The 17414-nt window shown below is 40.8% G+C and overlaps 1 protein-coding gene across 3 annotated transcripts in view; it reads right to left on the bottom strand.

The window, feature by feature from the left end:
- The window catches only part of LATS1 (large tumor suppressor kinase 1), a 33464-nt gene that overhangs the window by 13688 nt on the left and 2362 nt on the right, over positions 1-17414 (bottom strand). For all 3 annotated transcript variants that reach the window (XM_089530206.1, XM_089530208.1, XM_089530207.1), the window contains exons 2-4: positions 7024-7502; positions 5408-5558; positions 1309-2795 (exon numbers count right to left, since the gene is read on the bottom strand). In XM_089530206.1, the coding sequence (XP_089386332.1) occupies positions 1309-2795; positions 5408-5558; positions 7024-7482 (2097 nt within the window). In that variant the 5' untranslated portion in view covers positions 7483-7502. The remainder of the gene's footprint in view (positions 1-1308; positions 2796-5407; positions 5559-7023; positions 7503-17414) is intronic.

The raw sequence follows: 17414 nt of genomic DNA, 5'->3' as shown, positions 1-17414 counted from the left end.
CTTGGCTTCTGGGTTCATGTGAGCACAACTCTGTTTGTGGGAAACTCTCCCTGAAAAAAGCACAGAGTCAGTTTTTACTGATTCTCCTGTAATCCCTCAAATACCCCTTTTAGAGAATTGAGGACTCTCTGGAATGGCACAAGAAGAGACATTGTAAGTTGTAGGAAAAAAGTGGCAATAATCTCTGCTCAGTCTGAGTATCTTCCATAACTCCCTGAGTGTGGACCATAGAATTCTATGGTCCGTGTCTGGCAGATGTTGACCACAGAGTTGCAATGGAGGACGTAGAGATTCCTAGAGAGGTGTTCTCTCAGGTAAAAACATAGTGATTCTGTTATTTGTGGGTTTTCCACATTCACGGGGGTCCTGTGCCTCTAATCCCAGCGCATGTGGAGGGACAAGTGTATATTTATAAATATATCAAATTTCTACTGAATCAGACTATTTATACCAACCAACTGTGGGCACTTAGCATAACCAAATCAAGCTAATCAAAGCACACTTTTATAAGTAATTATAAGTCCCTGCATGTGCGTCACCCTGATACAACTGTGAGATATGTTCAGTGATATGTTCCATCACTGAATATATCTCACAGTTGTATCAGGGTGACCTGATATGCATCTTAATTAGTCCCTTAATTCACAATCTTTATCTAGGGTGCTAACTGTCCCAAAATGGCCCCCCTACTCAAACATGGATAGTCTTGGCAACAGAACCTCTGGACTGAAAATGTTGCTGCGGAATGCCAGGTCGGTGAAGAGGAAAACAGCTGAGCCATGGCAGTTAAAGGAGCGTCAAACTGGATTATTTCTGCAGTGTGGATGCAGTCAAATTTATAATAAAACTGATGTTTATAAGTAAAGATGTACTCCAATGCATATTCTCCAGGACTTAAATTCAATTATCTTAATAAAACCTATTTCTGAGCAGATAATGCAAAAGGTGTCTCTTATTACAAAAGATCAAATTCATTTTGCTTTCCAGCCTTCTGGATGACACACTGTATCACAGGAAAAAATAACAGAGATTAATTCAATATTATTGTATCTGGACATGAGGGACCTCACATTAGAAGAGTATGGTCAATATTTGCACTGAAATCCTAAATCCACACTTACCTTGAAATAAATTCTACTGACCTTAATTGGTTTATCTCCTGAACAGATACAAATAGTATTGCATGACTAATCTCTATTAGGCTACTGTACCTCATAGGTTTGTTGCAGTGTTAGTATTAGAAGAATCTTAAAATATATTTTACAAAAAAGTGAAAGTAACAATAATAATATTATTAATAAACTTTACCCGCATCATTTCATTTTCTAGTTGTTTCTTACGATGTAGCCGTTGTTGGTGAGATTTAAGTATGTTTTCCACATGCTGCTCCATAAAGAATTTAAAAGCCTGAGGAGAATAGCTTTGAATGCGGGACTCTCTTCTTTCTTCATCTCTTTTATTTTTTCTCACAGGGACAGGTGAGGTTGTTATTTGCTTATTTTCTCTGTCTATTGCCTCAGTATTCTCATTCTTTTCAGTATCATCTTCTTTAGGGAAACTAGGCAGATCTTCTTTGCCAGGCTTTGCCACAGTTTCATATGGTGTGACGGATGCGTTTGACTGTAATAAGTGCTTTGGATAGGGAGGTGGTGGACCTTGATAATTTGGAGCCTCTGCTGCAGGTGACATGATTGCCATATTTGTACACGGACCCTCAGAAAAAGAGATGGGCTGGACAGCTTGCATTGGTTGTGAAATCCAAGAAGGATGAGTAGGGGCTAAGGCAGTTTGCAGCTCAGGTTTTAATACACGCATGCTTTTTACTGGCTGCTGTATAGGTGCAGGAGTAACAGCTGTTACTGTGGTGGCAGAAGACTGTGAATTAGTAGCATGACTTTGTCTGTTTCCAAGGGGGTTATTGAAGGAATTTGACCTCACTGGAATATTGGATTGCCATGTTGAAATTTCATGTCCATTGCCAGATGGTGGCTGGGGCCAGGATGCTGGAATTCCAGGCATATTAATATTGTATAGTTCCATATTGTGACTATTTCTGTTTGGCACCATCATAGATTGAGGAATATTCCCATTAGGATATGCAGATGGGGCTGCAGGTCCTCCTGCTTGCATCTGCAAAGGTGTAGGGCTTTGCTGGCTTGTAGGAGACATTGGATAAGGAGGTGGCGGCTGACGACCTGCTGAGTTACCAGTCACAATATTTTGGTGAATAATATACTCAGCCTGACAATTGCCATTTTGTATTGCAGCCCTTCCTGATGAAAAATTATATTTACTGTTAACTGAACTCTGCATGATTATTGGTTGCCTACCAACAGGAACAGAACTAATGCCTCGTTGACTCTGGGAAGAAGGATTCATTGATGGGGGAGGATAGCCATCTGGCCATGCTCCTTGTGGTACTGGAGAAATCCGTGAGATCATATATTCCATGCTACCAGAATACCGTTTTGTTTGGGAATTTGTTTCCCAGGAAGGAGGAGGTGGTGTTGTTCCTCTGGGAGGTGGAGTTGTTCCTCTGGGAGGTGGTGGTGGAGGAGTAACACTCCTTACTTGTGGTGGAGGAGGTGGATTCACTCTTTGTCCATTACTAGGATGAGCCTGAGTAAATGATGCTATTCCCGATCCAGACAAGGGTCTTCCTACATCACCCTGGGATAAAGGACTTTCCGAATGAAAAGGCAGGCCATCTCCCAGTGCAGCAGCATGTCTCTGGGGCACCAAAGATTCTTTAGAACCTTTCCAACTCTGCCTTCGGTTGACTGATGGCTGTACTCCTATTTGTTTTTTTAAAGGTAAAGAAAAAACACATTACAATACTTTCACTACTGAAATAGTCTGCCAGAGTAGGGATTTTCAACAGTTAATATTTCTAATTTATTTGATAGAAACAAAGGAAAATTTCAGATATAAAAATCCGAGTAAATAACATCATACAGTCACATTTTTAAAAGCTCAGGATTAACAGAGTTGTTATATTGGGAAGAAGAAACATTTTTTTTTAAAGTAGAGCTTGGAGGTTTATAGCAACTCCAAAAATGTTTATATTCTCAGGAATTTCTGAAAAGCAGAGTTACTGATTTTATGTCAAATAAATAATAGACCTTTCTGACAGATAGGCACACTGGACTGGACTGATTTAATAATCATCAAGATGACAAATTGAGATGAAGTTTTTCATTGTGTAATTCATACATTTCCTCAAACACACAGACTCTTGTAACAATTAAAGTAGGTGATCTGTAACCATGAATCCTTTTTACTATGTTGAAATACAGGGCTGGGGATACCAAGCAGACTTCTGTTCACAAAATAGTCTCATCATGGAAAGGAAACAAAGAAGAGACTTCCTCTGAATTTTTCTTCAGCACCGTACTCACATGTGGCAAATTGGCTCTGGAAAATTGTTAAGCAAGGAGAGGACCTGGCAATGGTTACTTTCCTCTACCATGAGCAGCGGTATCTGCTGGTATCACAGATCCTTCCACAAATGGAAGGATTCTTTTCATCCACAGAACATGGATCCAACCCATAATAAAAACCACTCAACATATGGTCTATAGAGCACTGCAAAATTATATGCTTTGATGTTAATAGATTTATTTGGCTTTCTCATAAGATACACGTTCACTAAATGATATTATGTTCTCGATGGTCACACAATGCCCAGAACTTTTCAAAAATATGTCTGAAAAATGTTCATGAATGAGACAGAAAGTAAGGGCACAAACCAATCAGAGATAGGTATGCTTGACTCACAACTATTTTCTATGGAAGACAAAAGGCACAGGGCTCTTTTCCTAACCAATGAGACTGAAATTTGTTCAGCTTGTTGAATCCTCCCCTTAATTTATTTCATTTTACCAGCTACGATTCATGATGTACCAAAACATGATCTATTGTCACATTTAGAATACCTGACCTCAAAATCCAATTATCTCTTACTATTTTTAAAATACGCAAAAAGGAAGAGGTTATATCAGTGATTCAGTTTTTCAAGTGTAATCTTCAACCTATACCCTTGAATTAAAAAATATTAAAATGTCAAGTTATTTAATGTAGTGACTTTGAGACTAGTAGTAGACGCACTGGAAATAAGGCTCACTATGCTCAATGATGCTACATATACATAAGATGGCAGGCCACATTTACAAAATAGGAAACTTACAAACTGCATAGTCTCTGTCATTACCATATATACTCGTGTACATGTCGACCTCATGTATAAGTCGAGGAAAGGTTTCAGGGTAAAAATAACGTATTTTGATATGATTCGTGGATAAGTCAAGGGTAAAACATACAAGGCTATAACAAAGGATGGAAAGGGGAAAACATCACTTCCTTCCCTCCTTCTCTGGACCTCTCCTGACCACCTGACACCACTTCCCAGGTGCTGGAAAGGTTTGAAAATCAGATTGGGAAAGAAGTGGAGTTAAATGTGGTGTTTCTTTGATAGGAAGAGAAGGCTTTAAAATTGGATTGGCAAACTCTTTCACACACACTTCTGCCTCCAGGCACAAAGAGTGGGGAAGAGTGGGGCATCACAGCGGTGCTTATTTCAGGACCTTTCTAAGCAGTACTAGTGTACTGACCCATATATAAGTTGATCCAGGATTTTAGCATCAAGTTGGAGATAAATTTCTTGACATATAGTCAAGTATATACAGTAATTCATTAGACAGCCATAAAATAGGCACATGCAACTGCCCCTCATTTAGCCCCCAATTCTGTAATATGGCAATAACTCTTGTCCTTCTCTACAAGCTTGTTGTAAGCATTACTGAAAATAATTTATACTATATGAAGTGCTCTGAAAACCATAAAGTATATGCATGCCAGGTATTGTTCAAGATCTCATTTTACTTCCTTTGTGTTTAAAATTTGAGACCATTACTTATAAACATTTGCCTGAAAGTAAGCCCCATGAAACTCAGTTGGGTTTATTTCTAAGTAGATATGAAAGACTGCATTGTCGATACAATTGAAGTTTAGGGGAGGGGGGAATCTGTTTTTAAGCAAATGTTATCCACTTCTACAGACACATGTAACTGCTATAAGATTCTTAATTGGTGTGATTTCTCTTATGCAAAAGGAGTACGTATTTACATCTTCATTTTCTAAAGTTTAGCTGCACTGACCATGCATTTCAAAGACATAGCCATGTTAGTCTGGAAAATCAGTATGCAAAGGGGGTCTTGTGGCACCTTTGAAACTAACTGAAAGAGAAACGTTGATAGCATGAGCTTTTGTAGGCTTGAGTCTACTTTCTCAGATGCATGGGTACCTCTTAGTTTCTTTCCTTCTTCCCTGCTAGAAGTCTATTCTGCCACAAAATAAAAAAAAATAGTTTCATCTCTTGTTTTCAAGATTTGATACTGGATACACTTACCTTGTGGCTTTGTGCTTGCATTAACTGGTCTAGCTGCTGCTGCTGCCATTTGTTCACGCCGAGGATCCTGATAACTCATTTTACTTATGAATTCAATTGCTGCTTCTATGCTGCGGCTGTTGGTTTGCCTTAGAGCTTGTATTACCATATCCTGTTTGGGGAAGGGGTGGGAAGTAAAAAAGGTTTCAAAACATTTAATAACTCACACCAAAAACTTAAAGAATCATCACACTCAGATCTTCGACAAGTGGAAAAAAGTAGGAAATTGTTTTCTTTAGATGTTCACAGAATTATTTATTTAAATCTATTGTGTTGCTATAATCTATAATTCTCAGTACTATATGGTCAAGCCATTATGCTAATAACACTTAAGCCAAATCAGGGAGAAGGGCTGTATTAAAAATAATTCAATTTGCATAATTGAATATGCAAATATGCAGAAGTACAAAGAAAAATTCTGAAAAGCAAGAGGAACCAAAAATTAACTCAAGAAGCACTCAGCATGTTCACTACCTTTCAGGGGAAATGGAATGCAGATGGGAAGTAATAGTGCCACTCTATTCTGCTTTGGTCAGGCCTCACCTGGAATACTGTGTCCAGTTTTGGGTACCACAATTCAAAAAGGAAGTTGACAAATTGGAGTGTGTCCAGAGGAGAGCAACCAAAACGGTGAAGGGTCAAGAAACTGTGCCTTATGAGGAAAGACTTAGGGAGCTGGGTAGGTTTAGCCTGGAGATGATATGATAGCCCTGTTTAAGTTTTTGAAGGGATGTCACATTTGTTTTCTGCTGCTCCAGAGACTAGAACATGGAAGAATGGATGCAAGCTACAGGAAAAGCAATTCCACCTCAACATTAGGAGGAACTTTCTGACAGTAAGAACTGTTTGACAGTGGAACACACTACCTTGGAGTGTGATGGGGTCTTCTTCCTTGGATATCTTTAAACAGAGTCTGGATGGCCATCTGTCAGGGATGCTTTGATTGTGATTTCCTGCATGGTAGGGGGGTTGGACTGGATGACCCTTGTGGTCTATTCCAACTCTACAATTCTATGAAATAGGGAAAATACCTTGGGATAGCATACTCTCGTAGTCTCAAAGGAAGGTGATGGCAAACACCCTGTGAACAAATCTTGCCAAGAAATCCCCATGATAAGTTCACCTTAGGGTCGCCATAAGTCAGAAATGACTTGAAAGCACAAAGCAACAATAAACTGCAAATAAATTGGGTGAAATCCAGTGCAGGGTGAGCTAGCAATCAAAATCATCTGGGTAAAGGTAAAGGTAAAGGTAATTAAACACAATCAGTCATCTTTGGAAAATCAGTGGGTCACACTCATAATAAACATTACAAACCTAAGCATTTGGGGTTGAACTTATGTTTATTCTGGTTTAGCTATATTTATTATGTTCAACAGGATTTGTGAGCAACCTATTGAATTCTGCACAAAAACATTAAATTTACACTGAGAACATTTGTAAGAAACTGCATGATCTTACCTGCAACACAGTTTTCCAAGTTCCCTTCCCTTAATATATTTCAAGTAAATTAATATATTTTATTCTAAGCGTCTTTCACTAACATTAAAACAAGAAGCCACCCAATCCCATTTTACCTCATCAAAACCAGCAGCTTGTAGATCTTGCATCATTTGTCGATTAACTTCTGATGTTCCTCTTGCTGAAGCACTTGTTTCATTTGCAAAGGGTTCTAGAGAATTTCTGATTTCTTCCAAAGCTTTATGGTAAGTAACAAATTTAGGAGGATTTCTACCTTGTCTGGGATCTTCAATAGCTATTTTACCCATATTTTGCTCAACTTTTGCAGCATCAGAGGGCTTAGGTAAATTTTTAAGGCTCTTTCGTATTTCTTCTAACATTTGCTGACTGCTGCCAGTATAATTACTGGCAGGAAATGTCTTAGGCCTCATTTGTCTATATCCTTCTGGTTTCTCACTTCTCTTCATGAAACCTATAGTTTTTAACAAAGATTCACTTTCAATGTATTCAAGAACAGCTGCTTCGTAACTTTGAAGTTCACTGTTGATGTTGGTTCCAGTGGTATAAACAGTCATTCAAGTGTAAGCCAGCCAACCTAAATAAAATAAAATATTCATTGTTACAAGATTAAAAATAATGGGTAGAATCCTTTTGCTAAGTCTAGATGATACATGCTGGGTATAGCAATGAATGTATTTTGGGGACCCGGAGTGTGCAACAGCAACCTAAGGGCTCATAGGTATACCTGGGCACTGACTAGAAGCATGAGGTGCACTTAGACACATTTCAGCTGGCCCCATGCACCCAGGGAAGAAGGACCCTTATGCTGGGGTGGAGGGTGGTCTTTCTTCCTCTGGTGTGTAAGGGCAGCTAAAAGGTGCACAGGCACACTTGTGCAGCCAATCAATGGCCATGGGGACAGCTGTGCCCGCAAGCTCCCAAGTAGCTATTCTGTGCTGGGGAGGAAATGGGAAATGGGGAACAGGGAGCACCCTCTGCCCACCCCCACCCCCCCAGTGCTGGAAGAGAAATGTGTTTACTGAATCTAAGCCATTACATTTACTCTTTTTAACTCTAACTGCATAGTTCTCTCCATGTTTAACTATAAATAAGTCTCTCTCTTTTCAATAGTAAGTGTACAAAATACTGTAGTCATAGTTCTCTTTATGAGTCTGTTTCCAAACTATTTGGAAGATCTTTGAGAGCAGACAAATGTGTACCTGACAAATTTAGTACAGTGGGTCCTTGTTATCCACTAAGTTTTTGCTCCTGGACCCCCTGTGGATACCAAAATCCATGGATACTCAAGTCTCATTATATCGGGGTAGGCAACCTTTTTGAGCCGGGGGCCAGGTTGCTGTCCCTCAGACAACTGGGGGGCCGAAGCCAAAAAATAAATAATTAAATTATTTTTTTTTTATAATTTTTTTTAAATAAATAAATAAATCGGGACAAATTTAGGACAACATTTTCAAATGGTGGACACTTTTTTTAAAAAAAGTGGAGGACACACGAAAAAACTTGCTGATTTTTAAAAAAATGTTAATATAAATGCATGTTTCTGAGGCTTCTATAGACAATTGCCCCTGTGCGTGAGAGGCCAAAGGCCCTGGTGGCAATCGGCAGCAGGACCAGGCTGGGGCTGATCCCAAGGCCTTGCCGGGCCGCATCTGGCCCGCGGGCTGCAGGTTGCCTACCCCTGCATTATATACAATGGCACAGTAAAATAGAGTCTCTTATATAAAATGGCAAAATCCAAGTTTCCTTTTTGGAATTTAAAAATATGTATGTTCAAGCTGTGGATGACTGCATCTGTGGATACAGAAACCTTAATATACACTTATTAATTTTTGTGAGGAATCCAGATCATTTAACACAAGGGCTCATTTCTGCCTGGGCAGGTTGTACTCAGTTTTTTGAGAGTGTGAACTTGGCACTCAAGCAAAAGAGCTCTTAGGCGGACCTTTTTTAAAAAGCAGCAAGGGTAGTCCAGATTCAATGAGACTGCTCTTCTGTAATTTTTAATTATTGTTGTTGTTGTTGTTGTTATTATTATTATTATATTTATTTGTATCCCACTCTTTTCCCAGGACTGGGACTCAGAGCGGCTTCACAGCATTAAAAACAGTACAATTAAAAGCATTTTAAAAAGTACATTAAAAAGGAATTAAATTATTACGGTATTAAAATAAATAGTTATTAAAAAGATAAAACATATTTTAAAAGGTAAAACTATATATAGAGAAAAAAACTGTATCAAATTAGTTTTTAAATAGTACTGGCACGTCTGACAACATTTTAGAAAACACAGGGTGTTTTTTCTGTCAGACTTGGTGGTGTAGTCGATAAACTATACAGTCCTCCCTCCATCCTCGCAGCCTTCAGACTCATGTCTGTCGCTTATGCGCAAGGAACGAACGGAGGGGGAATGAATGGGGCATGCGCCTGCAGCATGTGCCTGCGGGCTTGAATATAAGCAAAACTCCATTTTCGTGAGGGGGATCTGGAACAGATCCCTCATAAAAAAGGAGGGGAGACTGTACTTAATAGGGTCAGAAACCCTACAGGACAGAACCAGAGAAGAATCAACAGACTGCCAATTATTATCCCTTACGATTTCTAGTAAAAATAACCTGCTCAAATGCCCATAACAGACTAGATGCCAAATCTGGCCCTGTGCCTTAAAGGGGGCAGAGTCAGGGCATAGCGTCCACATGACGCACGCCCCATCTCCAGGGCAGTGTGATGCTGTGTGCTGCACTGCATGGCACATGGCATCACGGTGCTCCTCTGGTCATGCAGACGTAGCGCCAAAAGAGCACCATAAAGCCGCAGCATCGTCGCTATCACGCCCTGGAAAGGTCAAATCTGGGCCGCAGCATGTGATTGCCATGGTCTTGATTTGGCTGTAAAAGGGGTGGCTGGAGGCCACCCCTTTGGGGCTGTCTGCAGAGCCCCTCTCTCCCCATGTCTACTCGAAAAATATTATTGCAGGATGCAACAATATAACCTGCAGGGGATATGTAGAGCCTGAACAGACAGGCCAAAATAAAGTTGCTTTGGATCACTTTGGAGGTATGCTGTTTAAATGACACACACATCTTAAGAGCCCAGAAGCTGTGCCAAAGCTGTGCTCCAGTCCTTAGGACTGGATAGGGTTGCCATAACTGTCAACCTCCAAACTGGGACAAATGGGCGGAAAATGTAGGACAATGTAGGACAAAATTTAGCCCCAAATGTAGGGCATATTTTTAAAATGGAGGACATGCAAAAAATTTAATGATTTACAAAAAGTACTGATATAAACTCATGTTTCTTAGGCATGCTCAAAATGGAGGACATTTTGGCATTATTCCTTGACAGATGGCAGAAATGTACTTCCCTTTCTGGCCACCCCCCCTTCCAAAATTCCAAAACACACACAACAGCACAAATCCAGGCATCCTTAGCATTTGAGCCGAGGTAGACAGGCAGCCCCTTTGGCCAGCCTTTGGCCAGCCACCCTGAAGGGCAGGAGCTCCTGCTCAGCCCTGCGCGTGGCCGCGCAAGAGCACGAAGGGCCAGGGCAAAGCGAGGCAGGCGGTGAAAAGGCTGCAGCAGCAGCCGCAGCAGCAATGGTGGTGGCGGCTGCAGAACAGCCGTGGTTATTGCGGCGGCAGCGGCAACCAGCTCAACCCGGGGCAAAGAGCCAAACCGGGCCATGACCGTGCCAAGTGGCCAAAAATCGGGTTTGTCACGGCCCAAGGGGGGTTATAGCAACCCTAGGACTGGAGCATGGCTTTGGTACAGCTTCTGGCCTGTTAGGATGCATGCATTATTTAAACTGCATACCTTCAAAGTGACCCAAAGCAGCTTTATTTTGGCCTGTCTGTTCGGCGCCATAGCTACTAATCATCCAGTGTGATATATGCCACAATTTGAGTATTTGCTACTACATTTTATATGATGGCAACAACATGTCAGTCTCTCAAGATACTTTGCATCTGACCCCAAAATTCATACTGAAAACAGCTAAACAAGAATTCATCAAAAGGTTCAGTTCTATCTCCTGTTGCTTTTTATCTCATTTTTATCTTATTAGATATGTTAATTGGCACATCTATTCAGGGCTGTTTGTCTTATCACCCAGACTTTGTTTATTAACATTTGTTTAAGTAATTTCCCCTTGTACTTGGTAATGTACTTGGGTAGCTCACAACAGTAGGGAATGTTTAGGCAATGTGTTTGGGAACTTCACAGCAGTTGGAAATAACATATTGGCTGGGAGCCTGAAAACCTTATCAAGATGGCTTTAAATTGAATCCTGCTGGAGAGGTAGGCAGTATTTCAGAAGACAGGGGGACATCAAGCACTGGGAACAAAAATACCAATGATGCATGGGAAACTGGCTACTGCTATGAGAGTCTGCTAATAGGCAGGAAAAAATCAGATAGGCATTTAAAAGAGATCAACCATGTTTCAGATATCTCTGTACCAGAGGTCCTCAACCAGGGATCCCTGGAACTCGAAGAGTCTGCAAGAAGCTGCTAACAGTTGCATGAAAGATCATGATTGGAAAAAAGAAGAATAAGGGTTTGAGCTGCAGATATACAGTTGGCCCTCTGTTTTCACGGGGGATTCGTTTTGGACCTCCCAGCGAAAATGGGGACTCATGTCTATTCAAGCCTCATAGGCTTGAATGAGGTGTGTCCCCATGCACGTGGCGTGCACAGCATTGCAAATAGCTGAGGTCACCCCTCCATGTAAAATCAAGGGTGTGGATCTCAGATCCGCGACTTAGAAGGAGTGACTCTAATAATTTTTATGTATGGGTCCCTGAGACCTCAAAATTATTTCAAGGATTTCTCCATGGTTAAAATGGTTGATAAAGGCTGCTGTATGTGAATACATAGAACATAGGAAAGATACAAGATGAACCTGAACTCTTAACACAGCAAGAAAAATTTAATGTAATAGGTATTAGTGAAATCTGGTGGGATGAGGCACAACACTGCAATGTTGTAATATGAGGGAATATAACAGATTCAATCAGAACAGACCAAAATATGAAAGATATTTCATTATATGAAAGATACATAAAGGATGTTTAACCTCTGAGGAGGTTCATGATATCCATGTGGAGGTCTGTTAATAGACCTCAAAGTCAGCCTGAAGGCTTGCATAGTTTCACATAACAGATTGCCAAACATTTAAAAATGAGGGAGTGATAACAACAGTTGTGAGATACTTCAACTACCCTGATATCTCTTAGAAGTCAAACTCTGCCAAGAAAGTAAGGATCAAATTACTCGTTTGCCTTGCTATTGATTTCATATTCCATAAAGTGAAAAAAGCAATAGGTGGAATGACCATCTTGGTCATGACCCTACCAAAAGGAAGATCTGGTGAAAGTAGTGGGAACCTTAGGCAGAAATAACACTCTCTTGGCCCCCTCTGGATTGTAAGAAAGCCAATTTCAATAAACTGATATACTGGGTGACAGCCCATGGCTAGAGATATTGGATGGGAGGGTCTTTTTTAAAGGTGAGCTGTTGAAGCCACATTCTGAATCAAATGCAATAAGGGTGGCCATATAAGGAGGTTTTATATGTATGGAGATTTAAAGGAGGCATGTATAGGAAATGGAGGAAGAGTAAAAAAAAACACCAAGGAAGAATAATAAACAACTACATAGTATTTGTAAGATCAGAAGGACTAAATTTTCGAATGACTTGAAAGAACAAAAATCTGTATTCAAAGGGATCTTGTTGCACCTCAGATGTATCTAAGGAAGGAGGTTCAAGTCTACAAAAGCTCAAGTTAGAGCCTGAACACACTGGCAGTAAGCGCCGGCTTGGGGGTAATGTGGTTAGATGACACATGCCCTGACACCACCCCCAAGCTGGTGTCATGCTGCCCACCCAACCAGACAGCAGGCAGCGTTGCAGTGCTCCAGCGGCACAGCATTCAGAAGTCACACGCTGAAGGAGTGCCGAAGAGCTGCCACTGCGGGGGAAAGGGCAGCTTTTTTCCACCCCAAAAAGGAGCGACATTTTGCTCCTTTGCTGCAAAGGAGGCAACTTTGCAGTAATCACCACCAGAATCCCTGTTGAAGACATCATTGCCCAGGTGGAATCTGCCCTCCACCATCTCCCAGAGGAGGAAGCAGAAGAGATAAGAGGGGAAACAGCAAGGATTCTGCGCAAGGCAAAACCACCTCCCAGCAACATAACCAAAAAGGAAAGAAAAGCCATCAAGGACCTCAATTCGTATCCGGAAATCATCATACTCCCAACAGACAAAGGCAATGTCACAGTAATCATGGATACAGAACAATACAAACAAAAAATCAAGGAACTCCTGGATCCTACAACATACAAAAAGCTGAAACAAGACCCAACCAGCAAAATCACCAGAAAACCTAACACCCTGATCAAAAACTCAATTCAGCCAACCACAAGACAAAATTTGTGCAAATCTGAGGCTCTCCCACCAAGACTCTATGGACTTCCCAAGATCCACACGGATTCCATTCCACTCCGACCCATAGTGAGTGCTATTGGATCCCCCACATATGACTTGGCCAAGTTTCTGGCCACACAGTTACAAACCCATATAGGGCAGAACCCTCACTACACCAAGGACTCAGCTCACTTCATAGGAAAAATCAAGAACCTTGAACTAAAACCTGGAGACATTTTAATCAGCTTTGATGTGGTCTCCCTGTTCACCAAAGTCCCCATAATGGACACCATGACACTCATCCAACAGATTTTTCCAGAAGACATCACAGCCCTGTTCAAACATTGCCTCACCGCAAGCTATTTCCAGTGGGACAATGGATTCTATGAACAGAGAGATGGAGTAGCAATGGGAAGCCCTCTAAGCCCGGTGATTGCAAACTTTTACATGGAACACTTTGAAAAGCAAGCCCTGGAAACAGCACCGAAAAAGCCCACAACGTGGTTCCGATACATGGATGACACTTTCACCATCTGGAGCCATGGAGAAGAAGACCTGGCTGTATTCCTGAACCATCTGAACAACATCCACCCCAACATCCAATTCACTATGGAAAAAGAAAAGGAAGGAACACTGCCATTTTTGGATGTCCTAGTCATCCACAAACCGAACCTACGTTTGGGTCACACAGTATACAGAAAACCCACACATACAGACCGATACCGGCACAAGAACTCCAACCATCATCCAGGACAAAAAAGAAGCACAATCAAAACACTGGTAGACAGAGCAAAACGCATCTGCGAACCCCACTTCTTGGAAGATGAACTGAAGCATCTGGACTGGGCTCTACAGGTCAATGGTTATTCCAGCTCAGACATCAGAAGGGCTGCCAGGCCCAGGAAAACCCAGAGGAGTGAAGACAAGCAGCCACCCAAAGAGAAGGTAGTTTTACCATACATCAGAGGAGTCACAGACAGAATAGGCAAAGTGGTGAGGAAGCACAACCTTCAAATGGTTTACAAACCGATGGAAGAAAATCCAGAAAATGCTTCGCTCAGCCAAGGACCAGAGAGAACCTCTCACAGCCTCAGGAGTTTACCACATACCATGCAGCTACGGACAAATCTACATAGGGACCACCAAACGCAGTGTGCAAACAAGAATCAAGGAACATGAGAGGCACTGTAGACTGGGCCAGCCAGAAAAGTCAGCAGTACCAGAACATACCACAAACCATCCTGGGCATAAAATACTGTTTGAAAACACTGAAATTCTGGACCATGCCAATCACTACCATGTCAGGATGCACAGGGAAGCCATTGAGATCCACAAACATCTGGATAATTTCAACCGGAAAGAAGAAACCCTTACAGTGAACAAAATTTGGCTACCAGTCCTGAAGAATAGGGACTTAGCAAATGCAAATGGGAAACCATTCAGAGTCAGGGGCTTTCCCAGCAGATAATGATCACCAATTAGCAGACATTAACCCTCTTTTGCATTAGCCTCCCAGCCTGAGGCTGGCCATCAGCACAGAACAATACACATGCAAATCACTCCTGCATTCCCAGGCTCACACAGTATATATACACCCAACTTTTTCCAGGCAAAGCATTCTCTGAAGATGCCAGCCACAGATGCTGGCGAAATGTCAGGAAGAAAATTTTCTGGAACATGGCCACATAGCCCGAAAAACCCACAAAAAACTATGGATACCGGCCATGAAAGCCTTTGACTTTACATTTTGCTGCTTCTTTTTGGGCTGGAGAAATGCCAGATCGGGGACGACAGTATACAGTTTTAGGGTTGTCTGTTTTGGCCCTTAGCCTCAAAGGTGCTACAAGATCCCTTTGCATATTGATTTTCTAGGCTAACATGGCTACACCTTTGAATTCTATTACAATGAGAACAAAAGTGTTTTACACATGAACAATTACAAGGAAGTCGTAAATCTGCCCTATGGAGAAGATAGAGAAATGCTAATAGATGTCAGAGAGATATCAGAACTTCTCAATACCTACTGCCTCTGTCTTCTCCCATAAACATTTTTCAGCTAGGTGAAAATAGAATAAATGATGTTATGAATGGGCTTTAGCCCAATAAATAAAGAGGCAATATTGAAACACCTAGCTATTTCAAATTAATTCAGGTTTCTAGGGCCAGATGAACTGTATTGGAGAAAAGATGACTAGGTTGTTCTCATATACCAAAAAAGGAAGAAAGAAAGACAAGTAAAGAAAAGAAAAGTAGGGTGAGGCAAGAAGATCTGACCAATTATAGACCAGTCAGCTTCAAATCAGTACCAAGAAAGGCTCTAAAACAGATCATAAAAAACAGGTGGTCTATGAGAACTTAGAACAGACAAACAAACTGAGTTTGTCAAAACAATTCATGCCAGACTAGACACGTGAAGCCTGGGGTGGGGGAATGATATATATATTTTAAAAAATGGAGTATGGAATGTGTCCATTTAGTATGATACCTACGATATTTAAGGTCAGGTATTCCTATAGTTGCTCCACCCACATTATTTCTAAAAATTATCAACTGTTTATTTCTAAAACCCCTCAACTGTCGATGTTCCTCTCCCCAATTTCTTCCTCTGAGTCTGATCTTGCATTCTGTACGTGTTCTGCATATAAATTAAGCAGACAGGGTGATAATATGCAGCCTAGTCTGATCCCTGACTATTCTGTTTCTATTCTACCATTCTGTTTCTTCGTATCATATCCTGATAGTGGCCTCTTGTCTGTTAGTATAAGTTATGCATCAGGGCAATTTGATGTTGTGGTACTCCCATTTCCTTTAGAATAAAGCATAATTTCTCCTAATTTATACAGTCAATGTTTTTGCTGTAATCTCTAAAGAACAGGCTGATTTTCTTTGGGAATTTTTTTTGGTGTGTCCCATTATCTAATGTATGTTTGTGATATGATCCCTAGTGCCTCTTCCAATTCTGATTTTCACAGAATTACTGGAACCTGTCTGTAATTTGCATGTGTCAGAAGAGTGAACCATCAGGGAGTAAGTTGTCAAAAGCAGGAGAACCCTGTAACTTGTTGGCTGCTCAGAATTATGCATACAGGGTATAATCCCCATCCTATTGAATGTTCAGATTTGACTGCTTAACATTTCACACTCAGTTATTCTCTCATTTTACAGAATTAACAGTTAGAATCTAAACTCTTCAGGACAGTATATTCATTTGTTTCTTAAACACAACGTATTTAAAAAGCAATTTAACAAGCTGCCATCTTTCCTCAAAATACAATCCACAGGATGCCATCAGGCAATTTTGTAGATACATTGGCCTGTTACAGACTGCCAAAATAAAGCTGCTTCGGGTCTCTTTGGAGGTATGCTGTTTAAATGATGCATGCATCCTAAGAATCCGGAAGCTGCACCAAAGCTGCACTCCAGTGCTTAGGAATGGAGTGTGGCTTTGGCGCGACCTCCGGACTCTTAGGACCGATGTATCATGTAAATAGCATACCTCCAAAGAGACCCGAAGCAGCTTTATTTTGGCAGTCTGTAACAGGCCATTGTATCCTAGCTCATACAGCATAAAGGCGAGGCGTAAATGTAGTATTTCCAGGAGAAGCCTGCCATCTCAGAAGATTTCCTGCTGACACCTGAGACCACTCTGCGTGTATTTTCTTCTGTTGTTTTCACCTAGATACTTGTTGTATTGATTTGTTTTATCTACTCGTGTTTTATATTGTGATGTATTATAGATGGAGTTTTTCTATTTATTTTATCGTTGCTAGTTGCCAAGGACTTGTTCTCTTGGAATGGTACGATTTAATTAATTAATAATGTGAAAAATGAGCAAGAAGCAAGTCAGGTGTCATCTGGTTCATTTCCTGGCTATCAGATTTGCTATATACTATACTCTTCTTGTTTCTTGAACCATCTATTATAGTTTAACTATTGCCTTTTGTTGTGCTGGCTAAATGGCTGTAATAAAGTTATTATTATCATTGCCTTTTGAAAATATTATTTTTACAGTCAGCCAGAAAAGGTGCTACTTGGTAAAACAAGTGGCCTATGCTGAAAGAGATAA

The sequence above is a fragment of the Sceloporus occidentalis genome, unplaced genomic scaffold (assembly GCF_023333645.1).
Source record: "Sceloporus occidentalis isolate IW3139 unplaced genomic scaffold, rSceOcc1.0.p SCAF_6, whole genome shotgun sequence".
Taxonomy (NCBI): Eukaryota; Metazoa; Chordata; class Lepidosauria; order Squamata; family Phrynosomatidae; genus Sceloporus; species Sceloporus occidentalis.
This window is presented reverse-complemented; position numbering and strand designations above follow the sequence as displayed.